The 27564-nt window shown below is 47.7% G+C and overlaps 1 protein-coding gene across 2 annotated transcripts; it reads left to right on the plus strand.

Moving 5' to 3' along the window:
- The first annotated feature begins 2823 nt into the window (after positions 1-2823).
- Positions 2824-23991, plus strand: VEGFA (vascular endothelial growth factor A). Of its 2 annotated transcripts, XM_007485182.2 has the most exons (8): positions 2824-3942; positions 7982-8033; positions 12110-12306; positions 13740-13816; positions 14343-14375; positions 17406-17477; positions 19368-19499; positions 21846-23991. In XM_007485182.2, the coding sequence occupies exons 1-8, from the start codon at positions 3877-3879 to the stop codon at positions 21865-21867; spliced, it is 651 nt and encodes a 216-aa protein (XP_007485244.2). In that variant the 5' UTR covers positions 2824-3876; the 3' UTR covers positions 21868-23991. The 2 variants fall into 2 exon arrangements, with proteins under 2 accessions (XP_007485244.2, XP_056674279.1); XM_056818301.1 differs by lacking the exon at positions 17406-17477.
- Positions 23992-27564: the final 3573 nt, after the last annotated feature.

A 27564-nucleotide genomic window follows, 5' to 3' on the forward strand; every position in this document is an offset into this window, starting at 1 on the left:
GTTGAGAGGGGATATAGATGGGAAGGGTTGGAACTAGGTTTCTCTCCCTCCCTCTACAGAGGTGCTTAGAATTGTATCCCCTTCCATGGTAAGCCTGGGGTGGATTAGAGGAAGTATCTGGCATATGAGGGTATAATCTAATCTTCCCCCTACCTTGGGGCAGGGAGAGAGAGAGAGAGAGAGAGAGAGAGAGAGAGAGAGAGAGAGAGAGAGAGAGAGAGAGAGAGAGAGAGAGAGAGAGAGAGAGTACTCTGTGTGTGTCTGTGTGTGTGTCTGTGTGTGTGTAGATATGTTGGGGTCAAGGAGGACAGAAGCAGAGGAATGAGGAATGGATAAGATCACTTCTCAGGATTCTTTTGCCTTGAATTGTCCCCCAGCGCCTGGCATATGAGGGTATATGAGGGTATAATCTAATCTTCCCCCTACCTTGGGGCAGGGGAGAGAGGGAGAGAGAGAGAGAGAGAGAGAGAGAGTGTATAGGTATGTTGGGGTCAAGGAGGACAGAAGCAGAGGAATGGATAAGATCACTTCTCAGGATTCTTTTGCCTTGAATTGGCCCCCAGCGCTTAGCCTTTGCTCTTGTCCCTGCTCAAGCAGATCCTAACTGTTACAGTGATCTCTAGGGTGGGGGCTGGAGTTAGGGGCTGGAGGGAGTGGGGAAGAGGAATCCACTCAAACTGGAATCAGGGAACAAGAATTTAAATCTGGATTGCTGTTTGGTTGGCCACTGCCAAGTTACTTAACACTTTTCTTTGGGAGAACTTAGTTTTGTTATCTGTAAATTGGAGTTTGGATTATATGATTTCTATGATGTCTTCCAGCTCTAAATTGCCAATCATTCATGTGAAGATCTCTGTGTACTTTTAGGACAAGCTCTCTGGGTGGGCAGTGGGACAGGCTAGCTTCCTTTCTTTCCATAGGCATCTGAGCCCCTCATTTATCCCAAAGGAATAGCCCAGGAGTAGCTGGGTTAAGCCCAACCTGAGGGTTGAGTAGATCTTGGGGGAGATGAGAGGAAAGGGCTGGAGTGTGAAATCTTGGATAGGAGAGGGCAAGAGGATAATAAGACATGGAGAAGAAGGGTGTGCCAGAAGAACATTGGAGGAAATAGGAGTTGAATTGAAGAGAGAACAGTATTCTAAATCCCATCCAGATAACCTAGAAATATAACTGCAGAGTAGAAACTGGAGAATCTCAGTCTTGGACTCTTGGTTGGGGTGTGTGTAGGGAGGAATTTTGGGTAGCCGTGGTGTGTAAACGTGCTGTAGCTCTGGTGGGTTAAGCCTGAATCATCACGTCGGGCCCAGGCTGGGCTTTCCATCAGCCTTGTGCCCATGCCAGTCCCCACAGCCCCATGAACAAGGGCCTCTGTTTCCTCAGCAGCTTCTTCCTCCCAGCTGAGCCAGACTCTGCAGACAGTCTGGTGTGGACGTGGGCTCCAACAGCTCTGCTTCCCCTCAGGGTCATGCTTGTAGTCAGCTTATCCCCAGCAGGCCTTGATTCCATCCAAACTTTGCCATCTTCCAAGAAGGCTGCCTGTATTCATCCCACAGGAATCAGCCCCTGACTCTCTGCTCTGATGTGACAGGGCCTGAGCCATTCCTGTTATTTTGCACGGATAATGCTTCCTATTAGTTCCAGGCTGGGAGTTCTTCAAAGGGCAGGGGTCCTTGTTCTCCCCCATCAGTCTTTAAAATCTTTCAGGCCGGAAGAACCATATCTCCTTTCTGGGCCTCTTTCTTTAGCACCTCCATTACAGGACGCTGTGTTTGAGTCCACCCCATCAATAACCATGCTGCTGGATGTAGAGGAAGTAGGCACTTTTAAGGGCAAATTACTTTCTCCAAAACTAAATTCCATCGGTAACCCCCCACCTAACAAGGAAGGACTCAGGCCGCCCTGGGGCTAGAGCTTCAGGGTCTCCCGTCTGTAGCCACTAGGCGGCACTCTTTCACCATGACCAGCTTCCATTAGCCAGGTGAACTTGGGAGAAAATGGGTAGCCTGCCTCTCCTTCCTTTCTCGCCCCCTTCCATTCCCATCTCTGTTTACTGGGGGTGGGGAGGAAACGTGGGGTGTGTAGGAAGTCAGAGGTTACTTCAGGGTTCCCCCTGATTATGACTGTAGTTTTACGCTGCCACAAATCTCCAGCAAAGTGGGAAGGATATTTGACTGCCCCTGGCCCTGCATAACCCTAAAATCTCCCCTCCCTCTGCCTTCTTCCCCTACCCCTAACTCTGCCAGAGAGAGAGGGAGAGAGAAAACACTGAATTTCTAGGGGTCGCAGCTAATTCTCAGCTTTATTTTTTTATTCATTCATTTATTTATTCATTTGTTTGTTTTTTTTTATTTATTTTGGTGTGTGGGGGGAGACAAAAGGACCCTGTTTTCCCAACCTCAACAGGTTTCTTGGGGGAGGGGAAGGGAGTGGGGAAAGTCGGAACTCTAACTTTATTGCCTCCCCACCTGTAGGGAAGTCCCCTAATGAAAGAAGGGTGTCTCTTCAATACACAGATTTCTATAACGCTAAGGCTGATATAGAAGGGGTGGGGAGACCCTCCCCCTCCCCCCAACCTCTTACAGTAGCAGGAAAGGAATCAGGTAATAGATTGGTAGGGGTCTAGGGAGAAGGGGTTACTAGACATGGAGGAATAAACGAAATGGCTTTTTATTTTCATTTTTTTTTTATTCCACTTGGAGGTTGGGGAAGGGATAGCTTGGAGAGAGAGAGGAGGCGGGGAAGGTGTTGGGGGGAGGGTAGGGGCGGAGCTAAAAAAAGCCTGAGGGGCGCAGATAGAAGGAGGCGGTCCTGTAAGGCCAGTTAAATTGACCGAGAGGCGGAGAAACGGCCAAGAGAGCCGGGTACAGACAGCGAAGGGAGAAGGAAGGACGAACGACATATTCCCCTGTCTGCACATTGCGCTTGACTGTTGGGGTTGCTCTCGTTAGCTTCTCAGTTTTCTTTCGCCGTCTTCTCTTTTTTAAAATTTATTTCCAATTCCCTCTTTCCTCGGTAAAATCAGGAGGACTTTTTTTTCTGGGGGGATTCCCCCCTTCCTTCTCTCTCAAATCACTCTCTGGATTTTGGAAAACGGCCGAGGGGGGGAGAAAGAGCAAAGAGTGAGAGGGAAAGCGAGGAAAGTAAGTGACCTCGGCTTTTTTTAGGAGACGGACTGCAGAAAGAGGACTGAGCCCTCCTTCTAGCTCGGAGTCCTGGGGACCCAGCAGCTCCGGGGCTGACACTTCTCTCACACCACCACCAGCCACCAAGCCAACCAACCGACAAGAGGGGGGACCCTCCTCGCACGCACACTTTCTCTTCTCCCCGGCTTCTGACGGCGGCGGGCTCGGCTGCAGGAGACCCGGAGCAGAACCCCGGTCAGCGGCTAGAAACGGGGTGGAGGGGCCAGGGGTACGAGAGTATGCACTGAAACTTTTTGGCCAACTTTTGGGCTGTTCTCGCTTGGGAGGAGCTGTGATCCGTACCGGGAGCGCCAAGCCGTGCCGAGCGGAGGGCAATACTCAGTCGGGCCCGGATCAGCAGCAGCAGCAGCAGCGGCGGCAGCAACTGCGGCAGCGACAAGAGGAGGAGGAAGAAGAAAAAGAAGAAAACGAAGAAGAGGTGCGGGGGCTGCGGGAGCGGCAGAAGCTCGGCTCTAGAGAGCCGTGCTCATGGACGGGTGAAGCCTTAGAGAGCACCGTGAGCACCCAGCCCGCTAGCGCGCCCCAGGCCCTGGCCCGGGCCTTGGCCCCGGGGAAAAAGGGAGACAGCGAAGAAGGCGCCGGGGGGACAAGGCCACCGACGCCGCCACCGCCGAAGAGCAAGAGAGGGAGAAGGAGTGAGAGCCTCACCGGCTCCGACCGGGCCTCCGAAACCATGAACTTTATGCTCACTTGGGTACACTGGTGCTTAGCCTTGCTGCTCTATCTCCATCATGCTAAGGTAAGCGAATTGGTGCTGGCACGGAGTGCTGGGTGGTGGTGGTGGTGGTGGTGGCGGCGGCGGCCAGTGTCCAGCAAGCCGGCGGGGGTGGTGGTGGAGGCACAGTCCCCGACAGGGAAGCATGGAGGGAAGCTAGGGAAACCAGAGGCAGGGGGCTTCTTTTCCTAGCCTTGGAAGTGGGTATGATGAAATCTGTGCCCCATTCGTGTTGGTGGGCACCGGGCATTAAAGAGTATCCCCGCCAAGTGTGGAGCGGGTAGAAGAGGGGGCGCGAGTTAGGTGGGAGAGCATCTGGGGTCTCGCCGCCCACGCGGGCCCTGCCCACCCACCAGAGCCACACGCACGTAGGATCCCGGCCGAAGCGAGGGGAGGAGGAGGGAATTGGAGGGGCTGGACTGGTGCGGCGGCGGTTCAAGTTTGCTCCTTGTCGCCGGGTCCCCCAGCAAACAGTTTGGGCCATAGAGGAGCTGGGAGCCAAGCCCCCTGGTGGGGAGGGGGAAGGTGATGGGGGGGGTCACGGTTCTTGGATCGGGGAGGGAAGCAGTCTGAGAGCATGCAAAAGAGGGAGAGAGGTAGAGGCTCAGGTCTTGTCACTTCTTCCAACCTCTCCCCTCAATCCAAATGAGTTTGGAGAAAAGTTTTTGGGTGGGGGAGCTTCTGGTACCCCCAGGAGTGTAGCTTGTAAAGCCTTCATTCCCTCCCGCCCCGCTCGGGTCTCCTTCCCAGTCCCCTCCCTCCCCCTCCTCGGCGCCGGGGGCGCGCTGCGCGAAGCCGATTACATCAGCCCGGGGACTAGCCCAGCCGCGTGTTCCCCCGGAGCCGCCTGGGCCGGAGCTCGGGGTCCCTGGTCTAGAAGAGACCTCTTCTCTCCTGCTCAGCAAACACACGGACACACACCCCTCACCCGATTCCCCCCCCTCCCCATCCCCCGAAGGTGACCCTTTGAGCTAGCCACAGCCAGGCACCACGGGCTGCAGCACCTCTTCCCCTCCCCACCCCCCCCCCCCATCAACCCCCTCGGCTTCTTTCTTTTTAGTGCGAAAGAAATTCGAGTACACCCTCTTTGCCAACTTCTTAGCCGAGCCCCCCCTCCCCCAGCCCCTTTCCCCCTTTTTGAGCTCGGAGAGAAGTCTCCGGCTGCTTTCTGATCTCATCACCCCCCACCCCCCACCCCGTCTTGTATTGTTTTTAATCGAGGAGGGAGCCGAGCCCCCCAATCTCCCCTCTATAGCGCAATGAGACCCCCTCCCTCTTCTCTCCCCCTCCCCCCTTCTTTCCTTCCCGCCCGCGGGGCCTGGGAAAGGGACGGTCACTGCCAGTGGACCCGGCCTGGGAGAGCCCGCCCAGGGCGGCGCTTGGTCTCGACTCCGCCCTTGTAGTGACCTGGTGACAGCCCGCCTTCTGTCCCCTCCCCCCACGGCCCTGCGTGTAGCCCGGCGGGGGCTTTCTGATCTGGGGGGGGGCGGGGTACTAGGGGCCCAGGAGGGAGGCTTATACTAAGGTTTGGCTCTCCCCGCTGTCCTCCGTCCTCCTCTCACCTCCCACTTTGTTGAAAATGCAAAATACAGTGACATTTGGTTTCCAGGGATAGCTGGGCAGGAGAGAGGGGTTCGTTTGCCTCTTCGGAGCACATGCCCTTGCTAAGAGGGAGCCTCTTCGGGGCCGGTGCTGGGATGGCAATAACCGGGGCTCTGGCTTGCTTCTGACAATTCTCCCTTCCTCCTCCCTCCTTATAGACTCCATATGGTGATTGGGGGAAAGAAACTGGAGGGAATGAAGACCAAGCTGGAACCCCTCCCCTCCCCCAGGCACTCCCTCCTTCCCCAGCCTGGCCAGAGAGAGGGGTGTCATTTTCTGGGTTTGAATGTTAGGCCCAGGCTCCCCGGAGGTCACTGCCTTGAAGTTTGGGCAGGTGCTCTTGCTCTTCTTAGGGATAGTTACTTGGACACCTTGCTTGGGGACTCAGAATACCAAGTACTGACAGATCTCAGTGGTTGTCCAGCCCCCCCCCCCCTTCTCTACTTTCTTCTCAGAAACTAACAACAAAGACACCTTCTCCACCCCCCCCCCCCCCCCCCCTCCAAGAAGTGGAGTGGAATTCACTTCTATTCCTATGAGCGCTTAAGATCTGGCCCGAAGTCGCCCTCCCCCAAACCCAGCCCCTAGCTGTAGGCCTCTGGACTAGGGCTAGGGAAGGGTTGTCTGGCTCCAGTTATGACCTTCATAGGCCCCCAGAGAAGGGCACCGGCGGCCCAGCCCCTCCCCCACGGGGCACCGCCCCCTCTCTGGCTGTGGTGATGGTGGGGGAGTCTCCCCCTGCCCCCTGGCCTTGGGGACTTGGGAGGTGGGGACAGGGTTGCTTCTGCTCTTAGCAGGGCCTGGAAAGGACTGAAATATCAGGGAGCCATGGGAGCAAGTTGGACAAAGTGAAGCAGGAGGGTATCATGGGAGCTATCTTATGGGGGGGCAGGGGCAGTTATGGGGTGGATAGGACTGCCTAGTGCCAGGGGAATCATAGGATTTAGAATCAGAAAGGATCTTGGACATAATCTAGTTCAAACCCCTGTTTCAGCTGAGAAGACCAAGTCATAGAGAGGGGAGGGGTACCTTAGCAAAGTTAGGGGTGTGTATGTGGGGCTTTGTGAGCCTTCCTAGATGACCTGTTTATGGAGTGGGAGAATTGAGGGGTGTGAATGTTTGTTTGGGGCTAGGTATACTGAAGGAAGAACCTAGTGAACAGAGAGAGAAGTGGGGGGCAGAACTCTCTGGACTGGAGGAGACCCCACCTGCTGCTCAGTTGGCCCCAAAGGGTCTCTAGATCCCTGGAGGGGGTAGATAATAAGGAGGGACCTGGCACCCCTTCCCAGATCTCCTGATACAGTAGTTGGGCCTGGAAGGGGGCATCCATTTTGTCAATGTCCTGGCTCTTGTCTGTTGACCTTCACAGTCAGTGGGGAGGGGCTGACTGCCAGGAGAGAGAGTGTGTGTGTGTGTGTGTGTGTGTGTGGGTGTGGGTGTGAGACTCAGTGTCCAGAGTGTTCTAGGAGACAAGGGGCCTTCTTGGGGCTCATTAGTGTCAGGGTTCCATAGGATTTAGGGGAGATAGAGAGGGGAGTAACATGTATACATAAATGGTAGAGCCTGGGCACCCCCAATTCCACGGGAGAGAAGAGACCAGGAACAAGGGAAAGGGTTGGGAGAGAACTTGGAAATAAAGATTGATTTGGACTGAGAGGGTAGAAGGGGAAATATCAGTTTGGGCTCTGTAGCAGTTTTACTAAGCCTTCCCCTTAGTTTAGTTTTTCCTTTTTTCTCCCAACTAAGCAGCCCCTCCCCAGAAGTTCCCCTGAGGGCCAGATTGAGTATTCCTGGGGGGACAGAAGACATGGGCCTTGGCTTGGTTGGGGAGGATGTCTCAGCATTCTTCTATTTCCTCTCCACCCCCCACTTTCCCCCACCTGACACCACCTTACCCCTGGCATTTGTCATGTCAACTAGATAAGGTCACCAGTGCTGTTTTTCTTGCTGGATTCCTTCCTTCCTGCCCAGTCTCTATCATGGCTTTTCCCCCTTTTAATTCTAGTCAGTGCCTTTGGACTAGGGTATATATGTTGAGGTGGGGTAGTTTGGGGTGTAATTAGATGAAATGATTATATTTTTTTGAGGAAAAAAAAAGGAGTGAAATAGAACTGAGGAGGGGTTTGGAGAAGGGCCTGGAGACTGGACAAAATCTCTTCCCTCCATGTCTACTCAGTTAGTTACTTTCTCCTAGTTCTATCATTAGGGGGTCCCATAGTTCTCTCCTCTAATGATAGGCTGTGGCTAGAGCAGAGGTCCATGTTAATACCCCTTTCCCTGGTGCAGGACCCCAAATGTATTTGTGGGGTAGGGGTTATGATCAGTTCAGCTAAGACACTGGAGTTTTATGGGGACTCCAGAGAAGAGCTTAAAGGGAAGCAGGGTGAGAGTCTGGCTTAGCCTTTTACAAACCCCTCTACCTTACCCCATAGCCTAACTCACTCTCTGCTTTTGTTTACAGTGGTCACAGGCAGCACCCACCCCAGAAGAAGGAGAAAGGAAATCTCCTGAAGGTGAGTCTGTTCATGACACATGTGCCCTAACTTTCTCCACATCTGGGATGGACACTAGGTGGGGAAGGGGCAGAGTAGGGAGCCCTGACCTTTTAGCCCCTGAATCTTACTCTCTGGTCCAGGTAAGAGAGTAGGGTTGGTGGGATCAGAGAGAGGGGGCACCATGACATTTCTTTTTTGCTGCTAATTTCCTATGGAACCCAATCTGTTTCTTGGCTGGGCAAAACCTTTTCAGACACAAGTAAGGAAATGGCTCTTTTATCACTTTCATCCTCTAGAAATGTAAATTTTTACAGAGGACAGTGACTCCCAGGCTGAGTCATTTATTCAATCCCATATTTTGCCCTGCAGGGAGAGGGTTGGGTGTTCTTTTTAATTTTTTTCTTCTCTTACCTCCCCCAGCCTCCACCCCACCACCCTTAGAACCAAGGAATAGGGATGCTATTTGGGGTAAACTTCCTTTTAGAACCGGCAGAGGGCTGTAGCTATGAAACTGACTCACCACCCTCTTTCCCCTCCTAAACCCTTCCTGTCTTTTGTTTGATAGGGCCCCCATTCCCTGGGTACTCCCTGATTCTTCCTACAACCCTTAAACCCATACTCTGCTCACTTTTGGTATTTTAATGGCAGACGTCCTCTTCATTTTCATCATTCTGCATCTCTGTGGCAGGGTATGGTTAGGTTTGTGCTTTTCTAAAGGGCCAAGCCAAGCTGCTTTCCCATTCTCTTTGGGAATGGAATCCCCGATTAGCTCCACTTTCTCTCATTATGCTGGCCCTTGCCTTCTCTATCAGCTGGAGAATAGTTCCCTCACCTCTATCCCACCCACAAACATACTGGATTCCCTTAGAGGGAATCTTTCCTCTTCTTTCCACCCTTCAAGTCCCCCTCCCCCCCAAATAACCTTTCCCAGTGGTCTTCGTGGCTTGGAAGAAGAAAGACAAATGGTCTTTGTTTGCTGGAGAAAAGGTTGTCTGCGATAAATAAGGAAAACCCAGGATGTTTGAGGCTGGTGAGCATGTGTGCTTGTGCGAGTGTGGATATATTTGTGTTTGTGTGTGTGCTTGAGTGTGAAGGAGGTTTTTATTTGGATTCAGTGGCAGGAGGGGGTTGGTTTGGGTGCTAAAAGGAGTTTTTTGACCAGTTCTAGGATGACAGACTAATTCTTCTTTCCTCTGTACCTTGAAGAACTTAGATTTCACAGACTTGTAAGGGGCTCCCCAGCTTAGAGGCCATCCTTTTTTGCACTACTCCTTCACTTGATGAATGGCATCAAAAGGTGGGGGTCGCTCACACCAGCCAGAGATCTAGCTACCTCTTTCTCTTACCCCCACCCCCACAACCCAATTCAATCAAGGGTCAGAAACTCCCAGGATCAATTATCTTTTCTCAGTGCTTGATTTGAAAACATTATGTCTTTTAAGAGCATTTGTTTTCCTATTCATCCATCAGGGATACAGAGAACACTCCTGACGACTAGCCTAGGGTCCTATAGTTTGTTAGGAGTTGGTCTTCCTGAATTCCAGCTAACTGTTCTCATCCCCCCTGCCCCAACCCTTTTCAGTCCTCTAGACATATGAATTTGGCAGGATGAAGTAGAGGAAGGGCCTGCCATCTCCTCCTGGCCTCCAGCCACTTAAAAATAAATAAATATATATATATTATGAGAGGCAAACTTATCATAGCATATGGAGAACAGAGGGGCCTGGAGTCACTATGTACAGACTGTGTGACCTTACTCAAGTCACTTAAACTTGGTGTCTCAAGCCGCTCTTCAAACTAAACACAAAGAACAGGTCCTAATCTGTATTGTTAAAGGAATCACTCTGGAAGAGATCACGGAGTTCATGTGGCCCATCCCCTTTGTTGTACAGAGGAGAAAACCTGGGGCCCCGAGAGGGTCACATACATCAAGTCAGTTGGAAAGCTGAAACTAGATTCCAGGCATCCTGATTCCCAGTTGAAGGTTTGGTATAGGATACCACGATTGGCAGGGCAGGCAGGGGTCCTGGTTGGATCATAGATTTAGAGGGAGAAGGGTCCTTGGGGACATCTAACCCCTTGTTTCACCTATTATGCCCAGAAAAGTTAAATGAATTCTTAGCTCAGTACTTGGCCCAGAGTAGATGCTTAATAAATATTTATTGATTGAACTGCCTAAGGTCACTCAGGAAGGTAAGGTTCACAACAGAGATTTGAACCCAGTGCCTTCTGGCTCTGGACCCAGCCCTTTTGTCACTGGATCTTTGAATTGTCCCTCCCTGGGTTCTGTTTATCCTTTTTCCCTGGGTGAGCTTTGCTACCTCAGAGAGTGCCTTGTCTCCTTGACCCTGAGCTACCCTTTCCTGGTTTACCGCACCCCAGGTTCTCTGCCCGTTACCTAGCCCAGGGAACCTTTGTTGCCTCTTGTCACCTGTTTAGTTCTTCTAGAATGCTTAGCAGAGTGAGCAACACCATGCCCTTTTTTTTTTTCCATGATGCAAGCAGTTTGCTCTTATCAGGTAGGGTTATTGGTCTCACCTGGCACACTTAGCCATGCCCTGGCTGCCGATGACTGTCAGGGCTGCTTAGCCAAAGCCTCCCTGGATCCTGTCTTTCTTTTTAGCTTCTCTAAGATCTGCCCAGGAACGTGGGTCTCCCGAGCACCTGCTTGGGGTGTTGAAGGCTCCCCAGAGACATCCTTGCCCTCTGGCATGGCTTCTCCCTTTGCATTGAGAAGAGTTTTGGGAAACCCTAGAGGTCCACAGCAGGGATGAGTGGAAAGCCTAGGAATGTGAAGACTGGTTTCTCTATTTCAGGCGTATCACGTGAAACAGCCCTCTCCCTGTTTCATCTTGGCACCCTTCCCCACCTGTCCCCCTCCCCAGCCTGCACACATCCCTTTTCCTCTGCTGGGGAAGGGCAGCAGCTGTCTAGGCTTAGAGTATGGGGCAGAGTGAACTGGAGTTTTATGAGGATTGACTTTTAACAGAGAGGGAATCTTTGCCCCTCAGGAGGAAGGAACAGTACTAAAGTATGTGGGATTCCTATGGCTTTTCCTTTGGGATGACCATTGTTCCTGCATCTCCATCTCACGCCCAGCTTTCTCCAACCTATCAGGTGTGGCAGAAGGCACTCCAGGATTGAGTACCTTGCTGAGGTTGGTCAGAAGAATGAGGGGGTAGAGTCCAGGACAGAGTTCTGAAAGGAGTTAGGGTTGGGGGATAGGGGAGAGAGATTAAGAAATGGACAAATTCCTTTGAGATCCTTGAGCCCTTTTTTACAGATGAGAAAAATTGAGGTTCTGAAAGGTAACCTGACTTGGGATCATGGAACTTAGAACTAGAAGGGAACTTAAGAGAACCCTCAGGAATTCTGAACTTTCTAATTTTGTAGACCCCCTAGGCAATCTGGTGAAGCCTATAGACATTTCTTACTATGTTTTTACATGCATAAAATAAAATTATAAAGGAAATCAATTATATTAAACTACATTTATCAAAATATATCAAACAAAAAAAAAACTCCACTAAGTTTATGGTCTCTTAATGACACCCTGGCTGGAGTCAGGAGGAACTAAGTTCAAATCTGACCTCAGATACTTGTTAGCCATGGGCAAGTCTCTCAATTTCTTTTTGCTTCAGTTTCTTCTTTTGTAAAAATGGAAATAATAGCATCTACCTTGCAGGATTGTTGTGAGGGTTGAAAAGTGTCTGAAACATATTGGCTGCTATATAAATATTCTTATTAGGACTCCTGCTCAGCCTAAGTGCTTTATTTTACCATTGGAGACACTGAAAAGTAGAGGAATGTCTTGCTCATGGTCTCACAGCTAGGTTTTAGAAGACACAGAATTTGAAACCAGATCTTTTGACTTCGAATCCAGGACTCTTTCCATGAATATCCTATTATTTGCATCAGGTTAGTTGTGTCCCTCTGCCTCCAAATCACCCTGATGAGCCCAGTTTCCTTGATGAAGGGTTCTGGATCACTGGAGCAAAGGAATTCCGGTTGGTCTAAAGACACATTTCAATATTTCAATGGTATCTTTTAGGTTACTTATTCATCACACTCATAAGTGGCCTCTTCTCTTTTAGTGGTGAAGTTTATGGATGTCTATCAACGGAGCTACTGCCGGGCAATCGAGACCCTGGTAGACATCTTCCAAGAGTACCCGGACGAAGTGGAATTCATTTTCAAGCCATCTTGTGTGCCTCTGATGAGGTGTGCTGGCTGCTGCAATGATGAGGGGCTAGAATGTGTCCCTTCTGAGGTGCACAACGTCACCATGCAGGTGAGAAAAGTTCCATGGGTGCTTACCCATGGGAGAGAAGCTTCTCCCTGGGTAAAAGAGTTCAGACATTTATTTTTAATTTATTCTATTATTTTAAAATTTTTATTAGCATTCATACATTTTTAAGGGAGATTTTTTGGCAGCAGGAGGGTTTGAGATCTAAGATTCAGGAGAGTAGAATAGACAATTCTCTTTGTGTCTTTGTTTTCCTGAGGTGCGCCTGGTTGAATGGGGACTCCTGCTTGGAGGCAGGGGGATGGACAAGATGACCCATCGGGAACTAAGGGGTTTAAAATTGAATGTTCCTCTTTAGAGGAACAGGTGCCTGCCTTCGGGGGCATCCCTGTACCTGGTTTCCTGTTATAGTTGAAGTCCTGGCCCTGACCCTTGACCCTATTTTTACCTCTTCCCTGGTCCTGGCCCCTTGCCCCTTGTTTTCTGGGGGCACTCAGGGGCAGAAGGCACTGTGTCAGTCTCTTTTCTCCCCACCCCCTTCTTCCCAGAGGCATTTCCCTACTGTCCTTGGAACTCTGCTCAGGAGTTGTAGAACAACTCTGACTGGCCAGGGCTAGGAGGCTCACCAGGGATGTGGGTTTGGGGAGTTTATACAGTTAGTTCTGTCATGAAATTGCTTCCCTAGAAAATCCTCTCTTCTTCCCAGAACTCTTTGCTTTCTGTACTGTCATGGTACAAAGCCCCAGACCTAGTCCTTGGCCTTGCCCCTGTCCCTTCCCACCTCTTCTTCCCCTTCCTGCTTTAACTCCTCCTTTCTGCCCCAAGAGTCCTGCCTACTAACTCCTGCCCTTGGTGCTGCTTCCCATTTCTAAACCTAGGGGAACTGGCAGCATTGCCCTCTGAGGCACAGACTTCAGAAGACCAGGCATTTCATCCCATGGTTCTCAGGTCCTTGAAAATAACTCTTTTCCCCCTCTTCCCTAACCTCCCACCCCCATTTCTTCAGTGACAGCTGAGAACTTAGGAGTATATATCTGGTGAGAGGTTTGTTCTTCCTTAGGCCAATGTTTTTGGGAGAAATGAAATTATTCCCTCAAAAGGGGCATGGAAGAATCATATTATTTGAATTTTGTGGGTACCAGGGGCCTCCTTGTGGGCATGAGGTGGGGGATGAACTGGAGGGGTGGTAAGGGAGGGACTGGAAATGGTGCCAACCCAGGACCCTAATTCCCAGCTCGGCCAACCCGAAGCAGCCACATCAGCATCTTGAGGTTATTGGGGTTGGAAGGTGGGAGAGGTGGGGCTCTGTGGCTTTATCCTATTGATAGCCACTGGCCCCCCCTCCCTCTTACCTCCTTCACTCCCTGGGGACTCGATCCCTGGAAACCCTGGGGTGTTGAGTGGCGAGAAACAGGGGGGTGTCGGGCGAGTGGCTGGCTGGGTCACTAATTACTGTGTTCTCCTTCCTACCCTCCCAGATCATGAGAATTAAACCCCACCAGAGCCAGCACATCGGGGAGATGAGCTTCTTAGAGCACAGTAAATGTGAATGCAGGTAAGGGGGGATTGATGGCTGAAGGGAAGGGTGAATAATTCTTGGGGAAGAGAAGGGAAGGCCTTGGAGGAGGTCAGAGAGAGAGAAGGGGTGCCTGAGGGAAATGCTTTCTGGGGGTAGATGTGAAAAGGCAGAAGAAGGGGATAGAAGGCAAAGGGGGAGATGGGGAGATGATTCTTAGAGGAGGCCTTTTCCAGTAAGGACCTCCCAGCAGGGTTGGAAGGTGCAGCCAGTTACAGATTGAGGAAATGAATGGAGGAGCTTATGTATATGCATATTGGCTTCCTCTAGTAGAATGCAAGTTCCTTGAGGTCCAGGCCTGGTTTTCTTTGTCTTTCCAGAGCCTAAGCTGATTGAGAAATCAAATTAGCAAGCAGGAGCTTGGAAGGGGAGGCTGGGTTGAGTAAGGATGGGAAGAGGAAAAGGAATGCTCCTCTAATATTGAGGGTAGAGGGAGAATGCTCAAGCTGGGAGGAAGCCAGTTCTCTTACCTTCCCCTCTCTTCCTTTCTTTTTCTTATTTTTAGACCAAAGAAAGATGTCAAAGGAAAACAAGAGAAGTAAGTGGACATAACTTTTGATGATTTCCCCCCTTTCTCGGCCGGTTGTCTTGCAGGGTTTTTTGACTCTTTGCCCCTTCACTTGATCTGTTATTCAGGGTTATTCAGATCTCACTAAATCTAGGCATAGGTGGAGATTGATTGGTGGGGCAGAGGAATGTTTGGAGGTAGAATGGAAGGTGCCCTCTTTCTTGTATGGTCTAGATGGTTCTTTTCTGCCTCGACAAGTAGAGAACCCACTGGTTCTGACATTTGGCTGGAGGGTTACTGGGAAATCCTGGCCTCAAGCATTTGCTGCTGGGAAGTACCATTAGCCCCTGGACCTGGGCTTCATCTTCTATATGGCCTGGATTGATGTTATTTAGTGCCCTGGTACCCTGTTTGCTCACTAGTCTGACCCTTAGGTGGGTTGTCAATCTCCAGAACAGCTGAAACTGTGCCACAAGGTGGGAGTACAGGTAGGGGTTGGAGCTGTTAGGGAAACAGGTGGGATGTGTGGTATATTTCTGTTTGTTATCTTGTGGATCAGATTTGGAGGGGAACCAGGTGCCCCTGGGCTTTCTACCTTGTCATTGCCTTTGAATGGCTTTGGGTCAAAGAAAGAATGTGGTGCTCTTCTGGATTAGATGGTACATTTGCTAGCTTGGTATAGTAGATGCAGGATTTGATCTGGTTGGCTTCCTCAGTTTTCAGGGGCTCTCTTATCTGGGAATAGGGTGTTGTTAAGGGCTGACTTTAAAGACTTAGGAGTGTTAGAGAGAAACTGATGAATGTAAGGGTATGGTTAGTAGGCTGTTATTTGGAAGCTCCATCCCTGAAGTCTGGGTCAGGCTGCTGAGAGCCCGAAGAAAGACATGGAGACTGAGTGACAACATATTTTCTTCCCTTTTCTCTGTGCCTACCCTTCCCCATTGCCCAAGGGGCATTTGATCTTATAGATGTACAGGACCCAACCTCCTTCTCTCTCCTCTCTAAGGCTATCATGTTTTCTTAGTGCTGGAGCTGTTAAAGTGGTGATGGGAGAGGACTAGCTAGTATGCTTAGAAGTGTTCTGTGGAGAGACTGTGTGGGAGAATGAGCCTGGTTTCCTAGGACCCTCCCCACCTCTCCTGCTCATTATTACTCTCTGTGTATTCTCCCCAGGAGAATAATAGAGCTCCCTACTTCCCCTCTCCTCCATTTCCCCCCTCCTTTTTGGCAAAACTCCCTGGGGTGTATCCACCTCCTCCAATTATGGGACAGTGAAGAATGATGGTTTCCTTTTCCTTGGGGTGAATCAGGCCAGAGCCCACCCCTTCTCCCCCTTTCTCATTCCCTTTGAGTCCCAGCCCTCTATTCCCCCCCACCTCAGCCTGTTCCCAGGATATCAGTCTTGCCTGCAGCTAGAGAGGGATAGCTTGGAAGAAAATTTTGTGAGAAGGCAGACAGGCTTTGACAGCGCCTGGGGAGGACATCCTGCCAAGTTACACCCCAGCCTCTCCCCTCCCATACCCCCTCCTCTTCCTCCTCCCCTTCATACCCACAAACCCTCTTCCCCCCAGGCTCTGGGATGGCCTCTTCCTGGGAGTGGACAGTTGCCACTTCCCAGGATGGCCATCCACTCCATGGAATGGAGTTCCACATGGTGGCTGTGCCCAGCTCAGTCCTCAAATGTACATACCACACTCAACATTCACTTGAGAGTCAGTGCTCTGGGTTCTTTGACCCATCCCCCCTTAAAGCAATTCCTAATGTTGCTTAGTGGAAAGTCAGGAGTGTGAGTCAGGGTTGTTGGCCCAGCCTCTTCACAGTTCATATACTGTTCTACATGGAAATGGGATTGGAGGGAACACTCTGACCCTTGTGAGGGAAAGGGAGTCCAAGTGTTATCATCCCCATTATAAAGATGAGGAAACTGAGTCTTGGACTGCTAACTACCCTAAGTAGCAGATGAGACACGAATCCTATGATTCTCAGTATGTTTTCTACTAGACTTTGTTACTTTAGGCCTCACCTGGCTGGTAATGGTGGTGGTAATACTAATGATAATAGTGGTAATATTATAATGTAATTAGAATTATATTTCTTTATCATGCCATTTGGATATTTAGATAGAAGTATATATAATACTTATTATAATTATAATAAGTATCATCATAATAAACCTCTGTTTGCCTTAGTTTTCTCCTCTGGAAAAATGGAGATAATAATAACAACTTCCAGATTGTTTGCGAAGATCGAATGAGATCATATCTCTAAAGCACTTCACAAACCTTAAAGAGCTATATAAATCTGGGTATTTTATTATATATCTTTATAACAATGCCAATCATCATAACAATTCCCATTCATGAAGAAGAAGCTAGAAGTGTTTTTCCCACATCAAGTCCAGGAGGTTGGCATTGTAGACATTGTTATACTTCCATTTAACACATGAGGAAACTGAGATCCAGGGGTTAAATGACTTGTCCAAGGATTATAGAGTTAGTATAGAGCAGAACTAGGATTTGACTTCCTACCTATATGCCACTATTTTGTTTCAGAATTGATATAAAGACAGAAGGTAAGGGTTAACCCCCCTTCCTCCTCAACTAGAATTTGAATCAAGGACTTTTAACTATGAAACCCAATATCCTATCCATTCCCTTCACATACAGGGGTGGGTAAGGCACCCTAGTAGAGTAAAATCTTGTGAACAAATATGGCTCCTGTGCCTTCTACCCAAAGCTCCACTGTCCCTGGATCTTATGTCCTTGGCAGGGAGGGGGAGGTGTATGAATGAACAGAGCTATGAGGGTGAAATGATGAGAAAACATACTTAAGAAGCTAAGCTTTAGAGCCCTATCCCCTGAGGCCATCTTCCCTTTAGCCCTTTCCTCTTCTTCTTGTTCTGCCCTCACTAAGGAGGGAAGCCATTGGGATGTTGGCTTTAGGAAAGGATGCGTATTCCCCTTACCCCCAACCTTTTCTGCTTTATCCCCTTTCCTCCCACCCATTCTTGTTCCCCACCTGTTCTCTGTCTGTCTCTGTCTCTGTTTTTTTATTTTCCAGAAAATCAAATCGAGGAAGGGGGAAGGGGCAAAAGCGCAAGCGAAAGAAATCCCGGTATAAATCCTGGATCGTGTACGTTGGTGCCCAGCGCTGATTAACACCCCTCCCCCCTAAATCTCCTTTCCCCATAATCAGACCCTGTATTTGTAGCACCCAGTGACACCCTTACCTTTGTCTTTTCCCTTCCCTTCCCTCCCTAGTATCTTCATTCTTTCCACTTGACTAATTGGCACCGATGGGTTCAAAGTGGTGGTGGCTGTCTTGACTAGGCCGTGGGTTCTTGAGGACTAGAATGGGGGGCTACAGCTTGGCTGGGCACAGACTTTCTCACCCACTGGGCACTGGTGGCGGGTCTCTGTTGGCGTGGGCACTGGGAATTGGTGCCTGCCCAATCTAGCTCTTGGCTTATGCATTTGTTTGGGAATCAGTTATGGGTGGGTGGGGGGTGGTCTTGGCAATAGGGGAAGGGATCATTTAAAGAGGATTTGGGGAAAGAGTATGTGTATATAAGTGAATGACATTGCGACGACGAGGAGGGAGGGTGGAGTGGGCTGAGGGGGGGGGGTGGAGAGAGGTTCTGAGGAACTTTGTGGTTGCTCTCTTTTCTCCTCCTACCTCATGGCAGGATGGGGGTAGAGATGACCTTCTTGCTAAAATAGGAGATGGTCCTCTGGTTCCAAGTTTTTCTAATCCAACCTACGCCTTGGTCATTGGTATAGACCCTTTCTCCTTGAAGAATCTCTTCTCCTGTTATATCTTAGAGGGAGCAATGAAATGTGTGCTTGGGGTAGAACATACACCCTGGCTTCCTATAGTCAGGAAGAAGAGAGGGAACAGCAGTGACTTGAAGCCTTGGATGCTTCTGGCTTCTTTGGGATTGGTTCTGGGGAGACTACTATGGCCTGCTTCCTACATTTCTTCACACTACAGGTTGGGAAGAGGCCTGTATGACTCTACATCTCAGGGGCCATTGGAAAGGATGATACATGCAACATTGATTCCTTTTTTGAAGAAGAAATGAGCCCCTTTTGGGGTCAGCTCCCTTTGTTAAATAGAAGCTGGGAATTGATGGGGATGGACTTTGCAGATGACAGCCCCAAATTCTTTTACTTCCCAATGGAGTTTCTTGGGTTAGGTTTTCTGACTTTTCAGGGTCATAGGATCATTTAATCAAACCTCTTTATTCTATAGAGGAGGGAGAAGCCCACCCCATAGAGATAAAGTGATTTGCCCAGTTAATTAAGTCTTGGAGGCAGGATTTGAACTTGAGTCTTCCATTGATGGCTCTGTGGAGACAGTGGAGCATTCTCGAATCTGCAAGCTAGTTAGTTCCAATCTCAGCCCCTTCCTTCCCCCCCCCCCCCAAAGTGGGCAAGTACTTAGTTGCAGATTTTTCTCTGGTCTGTAGCACTTTGGTATATTAAAGCAGGAAGGGATCTTAGAGGTCATCTAATCTAACACCCTCATTTTGTAGAGGAGGAAACTGAGGCCTGGAGAGGCTCAACTTTACACAGGTAGTAAGCTGCAAGACTGGAACTTGAACTCAGTTCTCCTGACTCTAAGTCCTGTGCTGTTTGCCCTAAACCATGCCACAGGAGGAAACTCTACCTCCATTTCTGGGAGTCCTGAGACCTGTCTTTGCTCAGCACGCTGTGTCTTTGCTTCTTTTGCCCCATCAGACCAGCCTCTTCTTTCTGGACTTATATCTTTGTCCAACTCAGCTGCTCCATGCAGGTCTCTCCAGAGCTGCCTCTTTTTCTGCCTCTTTTTGCTATAGCGCTCTGATATTGGGAATGGGGAAGGGGATCGGTCATAGCATGACCAGGAAAGGGCGCTGAAGGGAGGTGGGAGCCCATGATGGCGATGTATTAGGGGGTGGGGGTATATTGCACGGGGTTGGGGTTTTTTTTTTCCCTCTGCTGAAGCTCTAGCTTAGATCTCTTTCCTTTTGCCTTTTTGCAGTCCCTGTGGGCCTTGCTCAGAGCGGAGAAAGCATTTGTTTGTACAAGATCCACAGACGTGTAAATGCTCCTGCAAAAACACAGACTCGAGGTGCAAGGCGAGGCAGCTTGAGTTAAACGAACGAACTTGCAGGTTGGTTTCGCGGACAGAGAGACAGAGAGAGAGAGACAGACAGACAGACAGAGAAACAGAGTGCTCGCTTGGCTTTTAGCTCCCTGCTCTATGACTGCTATTTTCTCCTGCTCTCAGGATCCCCCCTGTGAAGGGTGGAGTGTTGGGGTTCTATCCTGGCTGGATGCCAGGGAAGCTTCCCCGGTTGGCAGGGTGCACAGACTGGTGTGGTTCCATGTGGTGGTGTTGTCATGGAGGGTAACACCCTGTGATGTGCTGTGTTGTCTGGGCCCAGATGGTTGTTATTAATAATAATACTATGTGTTTGTGTTGCTTTGTTATCTCTCATTGTTTTTTTTTTACCAGCATTTGTCTTATTGGACCCTCCTAACACCTTCCCACTCCCCTCAGGTAGGCAGAGCAGATATTTTCCCCTTCCATTAGACAGTGGAGGGAATGGGTCTTAGAGAATGGAAGAGCCAGGTCTCCTTACTCCTTGTTTGCTGCTCTTTATACTCTACCATGCTATGGTTGGGGCAAATTGGGTGCCCTGTCTGTCTCTAATACTACAGCAAGTAAAGACTGAGTAGGGGAGGTCAATGGAAACCCTAAGTGGCTTTCTGCTCTTCATTGGTTTTCCCCACTTGTTATTACTAATAAAAACTTAGAAACAGTATCTGCCTGGGTTTCCTTTTTTGATCACTTACCTAACATCCCTGGGCACATGTGTCTGACTACCTAGGGGGTAGGCATGCTGAGGGCCAGGACCTTGAGATATTGGTATGGGGGAAATCTATTTGTCCCATGGAGTGATATGGAACCCAGAGTGTGTGTTGTGGGGGAGGAGTAGAGGACAGCTGAGATGTTCTGCTCTGCCTACCCCAGGGTTCTAAGAATAGAAGAGATCCTTATAGATTCATTCAGGTACAGAGGTATCTGTCTGCTTCTCCTAGTGGAATAGGATGTGGGGAGGGAAGATGTAGTTGGGAGTATCTGAGGCTACTGGGCACCTGGATCAGTCTGAGAAGGCAAATAAAGTCACCCCAGACTTCAGAGGCCCAGCCTGGTCTGCCTACTTCTACTCTCTGACCCCATCCCACTAGTCTACTAGATGTGATCTCAGCCTCCATTAATCAACCTCAGGATTGTCACCGGAGATGGATAGTCCTCTTTAGGGTCAGGAGGATGGAAGAGAAGACCTGGAATTCTCTTCATTAAAAACATCCTGCAGTAGAATTTCCTCACTTTTCTGTTCCTCTCTTCCTCTGCCTCCTCCCTTAAAACCAACCGCATGCCTGACAAGAGTCTGCACATATTCTTCACAGAGATGTCCACCATATATACTGCACTAATACACTCTGCTTTGATGTAACCTGCAGACTGAGGTGGAGGAACAGGGACTATTGAGCCACTCTCAGATCATGCCTGGCATTTTTATGTCACATGCCATGCTGAAATTTAGGTTTTAGAGGCTGGTTCTTGTTTAGCTTTTGGGAATCACCCATCTCTTCATCCTCAACTTCTTAACTCCTTAATATAGTTCCTCTACTCCAACCATTGTGTGAATTGCAACACTCTCACTGCCAAGCTCTTTCACAGTTCATACCCCATGTCTAGAATACCTTCTCTACTCTATTAAATGATATATTACCCCTAAAACACGTAACTCATAGCTCACACTCTTTAGTTTGTTATCCTTTCCTGTTTGACTCCAATCAATTCTAATCATGTCTTTATTTTGTCTCATCTAGCATTTATTATTAACAAATGACAATAGTATAAGCTCACTTTTTAATCGCACTTTCAAGTTTTCTAAAGTACTTGACACAATTTAAATTAACTGGTTTTCTATTTGTTGGCACTTGCTGGTATGTCACTTTGTAAATGTAAGTCATGTCTAATTCATCTCAACTAGAGTGGGAGCTCTCTGAGGTCAAGAGCTTTGAATATTCTTTATCAGAACAGGAATGCCATGAGAATGAGGACTGTTGCGCTCATCAGACTTGGGGCTCCCTGAGGACAGCAACCATGTCTCCCCTGCTAGACTCAGGACTCCCCGAGGAGAGCAACTGTCTCATCAGACTTGGGGCTCCCCTAGGGCAGGAGTTATATCTCTTCTATCAGGGGGTATCTTCTATCTGGGGGTCCCTTGAGAGCAATGACTCTGTCTCCCCATCAGAGTGGGGTTGGGGGCTCCCTACAAGCAGGGACCTTGCCAAATTAGAAGCTCTCAAAGGTTTTAGACCACATCTCTCCTGATCTTTATTTGCCAAGTGCAGGGACTCTGCATGGGAAAGTGGAGAGTTGAATGCTTGGAACATGGCTAATACCATCCATAACCCTCATGGTCTATGTTTCTCTTTGCAGATGTGACAAGCCAAGGCGGTGAGCCCCCTCGGCATTTCCAGAGCCAGACCTCTCAGACCTGGAAAAGAAAAAATCAGAACAATTAAGAGAAACCACAAGCCACCACCACCGCCACCACCGTCGCCAACACTGACAACCCAATGATGATGAAACTAACACTAATCCAAAAGAAACCTTAAATGAAGGATGAGGAGAGGCGCACAGCACTTTGAGACCGGAAGGTGTGACTCCGGCAGAAGCATTCCCGGGCAAGAGACCGAGCAGGGGTCCCTCTTCCAGTTGGATTGCAATTCTGTTTTTCATGCTGCTAAATCATGGAGCCAGGAAGATTAGAGGGTTTTATTTCTGGGATTCCTATAGACAGACCCACACGCGTACATGCATTCATATATATATATACATATATAAAAATAAATATATATATTTTATATGTATATAAAATATATATATTCTTTTTTAAAATAATTAACATTGCTAATGTTATTGGTGTCTTCACTGGATGTATATGACTGCTGTGGACTTGAGTGGGGAAAAAAAATACCCACACAGAATCCAGCTGGGGAAAGATGGGAGCAGTGATGTTGGCATGGCCACCTTCTTCTAGGGGGAGGCCAGAGCTCTCTATCTGTGCCTTCCACTCTGTCCCTCCCTGCCCTGCCCTGCTCTGCTGGCCCCAGGAAGAATGACTGAATGAGAGGTTCAGCACTTGAAAGTTGAATTTGACACCTGGCTCTGGGTTTTGAGGGCGTGTTGACATACCCAGCTGTGGCCCCCATACTTTACTGCACCTTGGACCTTCCCCTTGGTTGTTGTTGTTGCCTTTTTCCCTTTCTTTTTTTTTTTGCAAGAAGGGGGAGGGAGATGGGAGATAGGAAAGAGGAAGCAGCATGGATAGAAGGAATGGGGACCATAGAATGTTGCAATGCCGGGGTGCTCTCCAAAACCCCCTGATGACAAGACATCCTATCCCCTGGGTCTAAATTGCCTGGGTGCCCTTCACAAGACAGTGGAACATTTTTGAAGAGGGAATATTACAATGATGTGGAGACAGGGGGTGGTGTGTTTTATGTGATAATACATCCCTCTCCCCCAATGTAATCCTCCTTTTCCCAAGGAGGAGAAGCTATTCCCCTCTGTCTGAGACTTGCTCATGGAGGCAGGCTCCAAAAGGCAGAGATAAACCCTCAAGACTACTAAACCACTAAGAAGCTTCCTCCAGGGAGTTTGAGATTGGCTTGTCTGAAGGCAGGCATGCATGAGGGTGAAGGGCGAATGGGTGGCTGTGGGTGTGGGAATGCTTCCCTGACCCTGGACCCTGACCTTGCCTCCCACTCCATAGTGGAGAGAGCTGGAGCAGGATCCATATGCCTAGAATGGAGGCAGAGAAAAGAAAAAAAGTGTTTTATATACTTATTTAATATCCCTTTTTAATTAGAAATTAAAACAGTTAATTTAATTAAAAGACTAGGGCTTTTCAGTATTCTCAGTTAATATTTAATTTCAACTATTTATAAATATACCTCTCTCTTTCTCTCTTAATCTCTTTCTCTTCTATTTGTATTTTTTTGGGGGGGGTTATAAAGTTCATGTTTCCAGTATCTCCCCACCTCGATTGGAGTGGGGGACCATTGGCGATGGTCAGTAGCATGCCCTGAACAGATATTTAATTTTTCTAACACTTGCCCTTCCCCATTATCCCTGCTCCCCCACACATTCCTGTTGAAATAAGGTTTCAATATACATCTACATACTATATATATATTTGGCTACTTGTGTTTGTATATATATATATATATATATATATATGTTTATGTATATATGTGATTTGGATGAAATAGACTTCGCCATTTCTGTTTTTTTTTATATGTAAAAAAAAAAACAAAACAAGAAAAAAATAGAAAATTCTACATACTAAATTTCTCTCTTTTTTAATTTTAATATTGTTATCATTTATTTATTGGTGCTACTGTTTATCCGTAATAATTGTGGGGAAAAAAAGATATTAACATCACATCTTTGTCTCTAGTGCAGTTTCTTAAGATATTCCGTAGTACATATTTATTTTTAAACAACAACATCAAAAAAAATACAGCTATATCTTAAAAAAAGAAGCTTTTTGTATTAAAATTTTAATTCTGATCTCAAAGTTCCTCCCGTTTCTACTTCTGGTTTCCATTTAATTCCCTTTATCTCCTTCCCTTGTATCCTTTTACCTCCTATTAGGAATCTGGGGTTTCTACTCTAGTCTGGAAGGTAGAAGGTTGGGGAGCTGTTGGGAAGATCTTATTGTAATGGGGTCAGAGTAGGAGATTTGAGTCACTGAGTCTTTGGTTGGGATCTACTCTGGAGATAAAAGAATTGGGGGTTAACTAGTCTGAATGGGGAATATGGGGAGTGAAAGAATAATGTTTCTTAAAAGGGATGGTGAGGAAATATAAAGCTTAAGGGGCTGGTGATTTGCCTATCGGGGATCAAGTAGTTCCTTGCCCTGCCACATGGTGAGAGGAAGAGGGAAAAAAAATGAGTTGGGGTGGTCTTGAGTACTAGCAGAGAAAGAGGGGATGGAAGAAGGAAATCCATAATTAATAGATTTCCTCTTGAGTTTTCCCCTCTATTGGACTGGGTGATGGGAGTGGAAAGGATTGGTGGTGGATATGGTTGGAGATGATCTATGGGACCTAACTGAGAACTTGGTATAATGTAGTTTGGGGCAGAGATATCTCACCCTTGAATCACTTAACTTGACCCATAGGATGAGAAAAACAAACATAGAATGGTGAGATTACTTGGCATTGTAACTTTCTCACCCATGGCCTAGTTTGTTGCTGTGGCATAAACTTATTTTTGTTCTATCCTCTGTGGGAAGGCAGAATGTTCTTAAGGTGGCAGTTTTGAATATTTAAATAGGGCTCTCTACTCTTCCTACTCTTATTCCTGGTGCTGATATTCTAGTTTCTTCCTTTTTCCTGCCACTGAACACCCACCCTGGTTGCCCTCTCAGTTTCTTCAATCAGTAAAAGAGTCAAGAGACCAGGGCTTGAACCCTGGCTTTGTGGCTGATGATTCGTATAACCCGGAGCAAGTTGCCTTCCCTCTCTGGGCCACAGCTTCCTTATCTTTAAAATGAGGGTTTTGAAGTAGGTGGTCTCCCCATCAGTTCTAAATTTTGTGCTCCTCAATATCACCAAGTATCTTTTACTTGTCCATGTCTGTATTTGGGTGGGAAGGTAGATGGGATACAAAAATAGGAGGCCAGTCCCTGCCATCAAGATGCTTAAAAATCTAAACGGGGTGTCAAAACCCCTCAAAAACTGAACCATTAAAGAACAATTAAGTAATGAGAATGAACAGTAAACAGAAGTAGTTTCTGAGCAACTACTGTTGCAGAGTGCCATGCTAGACACTAGAAGAGATCCAAAGTTTAGATGGGACATAGCCCCTGATGTCATGAAACTTAGAGTCTAGCAGGGGGAGAAGACCAACTCAACATGACCCGACTAGTGTAATAGTGAAGTGCAAATTAAGGTATTTTTGTACAATAGGGAAACTTAGTGACTGGGATGATGTTGGGAGTCTTCTCCAAAGGAATGGTATTCTAGCTAAAGGGAGCAGAGATGAGAGAGTGAAAGGTATGTTCTGGGGATAGAGAGGTGTCCAGATTGTCTGGAGTACAGAGTACTCAGAAGGAGAATAATATTTTATTTATTTACTTAAACCCTTACCTTCTGTCCTAGAATTGATGCTAAGTATTGGTTCTAAGGCAGACGAGCAGGAAGGGCTAGGTGAATTGGGGTTAAGTAACTTGCTCAGGATCACACAGCAAGGTTGTGTCTGAAGACCAGTTTGAACCCAGGACCTCCCTTCTTCAGATCTGAATTTCCATCCACTGAGCCATCTAGCTGCCCAAGAAAGTAACACTTAAAAAAGACAAGAGGGTGGCAAACTTTGAAAGGACCATGAATGCTGGGCAAAGTAAATCGAGTTTGATAAGCAATAGAGAGCCCCCCCACACACCTTTTTTAAACCCTCACCTTCCATCTTGGAATCAATACTATGTATTGGCTCCAAGGCAGAAGAGTGGTAAGGGCTAGGCAATGGGGGTCAAGTGACTTGCCCAGGGTCACACAGCTGGGAGGTGTCTGAGGCCAGATTTGAAACTAGGACCTCCCATCTCTAGGACTGGCTCTCAATCCACTGAGCTACCCAGCTGCCCGCAGAGCTCCCCACCCCCTTTTTTTAAAGCAGGAGAATTACATGAAATCTGGTGGTGAAGTGATAGTTGATTTGAAGGGAGGTGGACAATGGAAAAATCATCGTCAGAAAGACTCATTAGGAGGCTACTGCAAAAATCCAGTTCAATGGCAATGAATGTACTGAGGTGGTACAAAGAAGAAAAGGAAAACTCCTGCCCTCAAAGAGCTTCTAGTTCAGTGTAATGACTGCAAGTGAAACAGGAGTAGGTTAGAGTAGTATGGGAAGACTTCTTGGAAGAGATAGAACTTGAGGTGAGCTTTGGAAGAATGTGTAGGTGGGGATGGGGAAGAGTATTTGGATAGGTGAAGGGGAAATGGGAAGGATTTTTTCCATTGGGGAGTGGCATTTGCAAAGTCCCAGACAAGAATGTCAACAATTTACAAAGGAATATAGTCTAGACAAATTGTAAACAGGCAAAAGAAGAATAGGATGGAAGTTGGAGAAGGCCTAACTCAAGAACTGAGACTCAGACATCATCCCAACTGGAGGAAATAGAGTCTGCTTTCATGACAATGGCATAGAATAGCTAATCTTTGTAAAAATATGACAACAGGATCACAGGGCTTATAGTTTGAAGGAACCTTGGAAACCGTTAGACAGATGAGGAAACTAAGGTTCACAAAACTTAAATAAATGCCTTGCTCATGGTCAAATGATGACGACTCGGTTTCAGACACAGGCCCTCTAACATGTTATGTTACACATGTTGTGCACATTGTTTTACCCTAGAGAATGTAAGCTCCCTGAAAGCAGGGGAGGTTTCATTTTTGTCTAAGAGTTTGTAGCTTATATATCTAGAACTGGAAGGGACACTAATGATCATAGGGGCCAATCCACAATTTTACAGAGAAGGAAACTGAGTACTTTAGAAGTTAACTCAGAGATGTTAGACCATTTTATAAACATTAAGGCATCACAAAACCAGCGCTTCTTCCTAGACTTCACAAGAACATTAAAGCAAGAATGGGTTTGCAAAGCACCAGAGGAAAGAGAAAACATTTTTTAAGTAGAAAAGGAATGAAAAGAGGAATTTTAAAAAGTTTAATTCCTTAAATGTATAGGAGAAGGGGGAAAAAAAAACTCTACCATGGCACTCTGGCACATAGCAGCCACTTGAATGCTTCTGGAATGGATGAATAGTAGAAAGAGCTTTGGGTTTGGAGGACTTGAGTTTGAATCCCCACACTGCTACTCACCTTTGTGATCAATAGGCAAACTACCTTCCCTTCTCTAGACCTCTGGAGAATGAGGTGGTTGGACAAAGTAATGTCTGAGATCCTTTTAGATCTGCATTCTCTGCCTAAAGTTCCATAAATCCTTTCCCGTCTCTGGAAAAATGAATGTTTCTTGATGAAGGGACTAGATTAGAGGAGTAGCCCTTTTAACCCTATATCTTACAAATAAGCAACTACAATCAACATTTTTTAGAAACAATTCTGGGGCAGGTAAATGGCTTGGTGGATAG

The sequence above is a fragment of the Monodelphis domestica genome, chromosome 2 (assembly GCF_027887165.1).
Source record: "Monodelphis domestica isolate mMonDom1 chromosome 2, mMonDom1.pri, whole genome shotgun sequence".
Taxonomy (NCBI): domain Eukaryota; kingdom Metazoa; phylum Chordata; class Mammalia; order Didelphimorphia; family Didelphidae; genus Monodelphis; species Monodelphis domestica.

Coding starts and splice junctions, on each gene's coding strand:
- VEGFA (XM_007485182.2), top strand. CDS start 3,877: ATGAACTTTATGCTCACTTGGGTACACTGGTGCTTAGCCTTGCTGCTC. Junction 3,943..7,981: donor TCTATCTCCATCATGCTAAG/GTAAGCGAATTG, acceptor TTTTGTTTACAG/TGGTCACAGGCAGCACCCAC. Junction 12,307..13,739: donor TGCACAACGTCACCATGCAG/GTGAGAAAAGTT, acceptor CTACCCTCCCAG/ATCATGAGAATTAAACCCCA.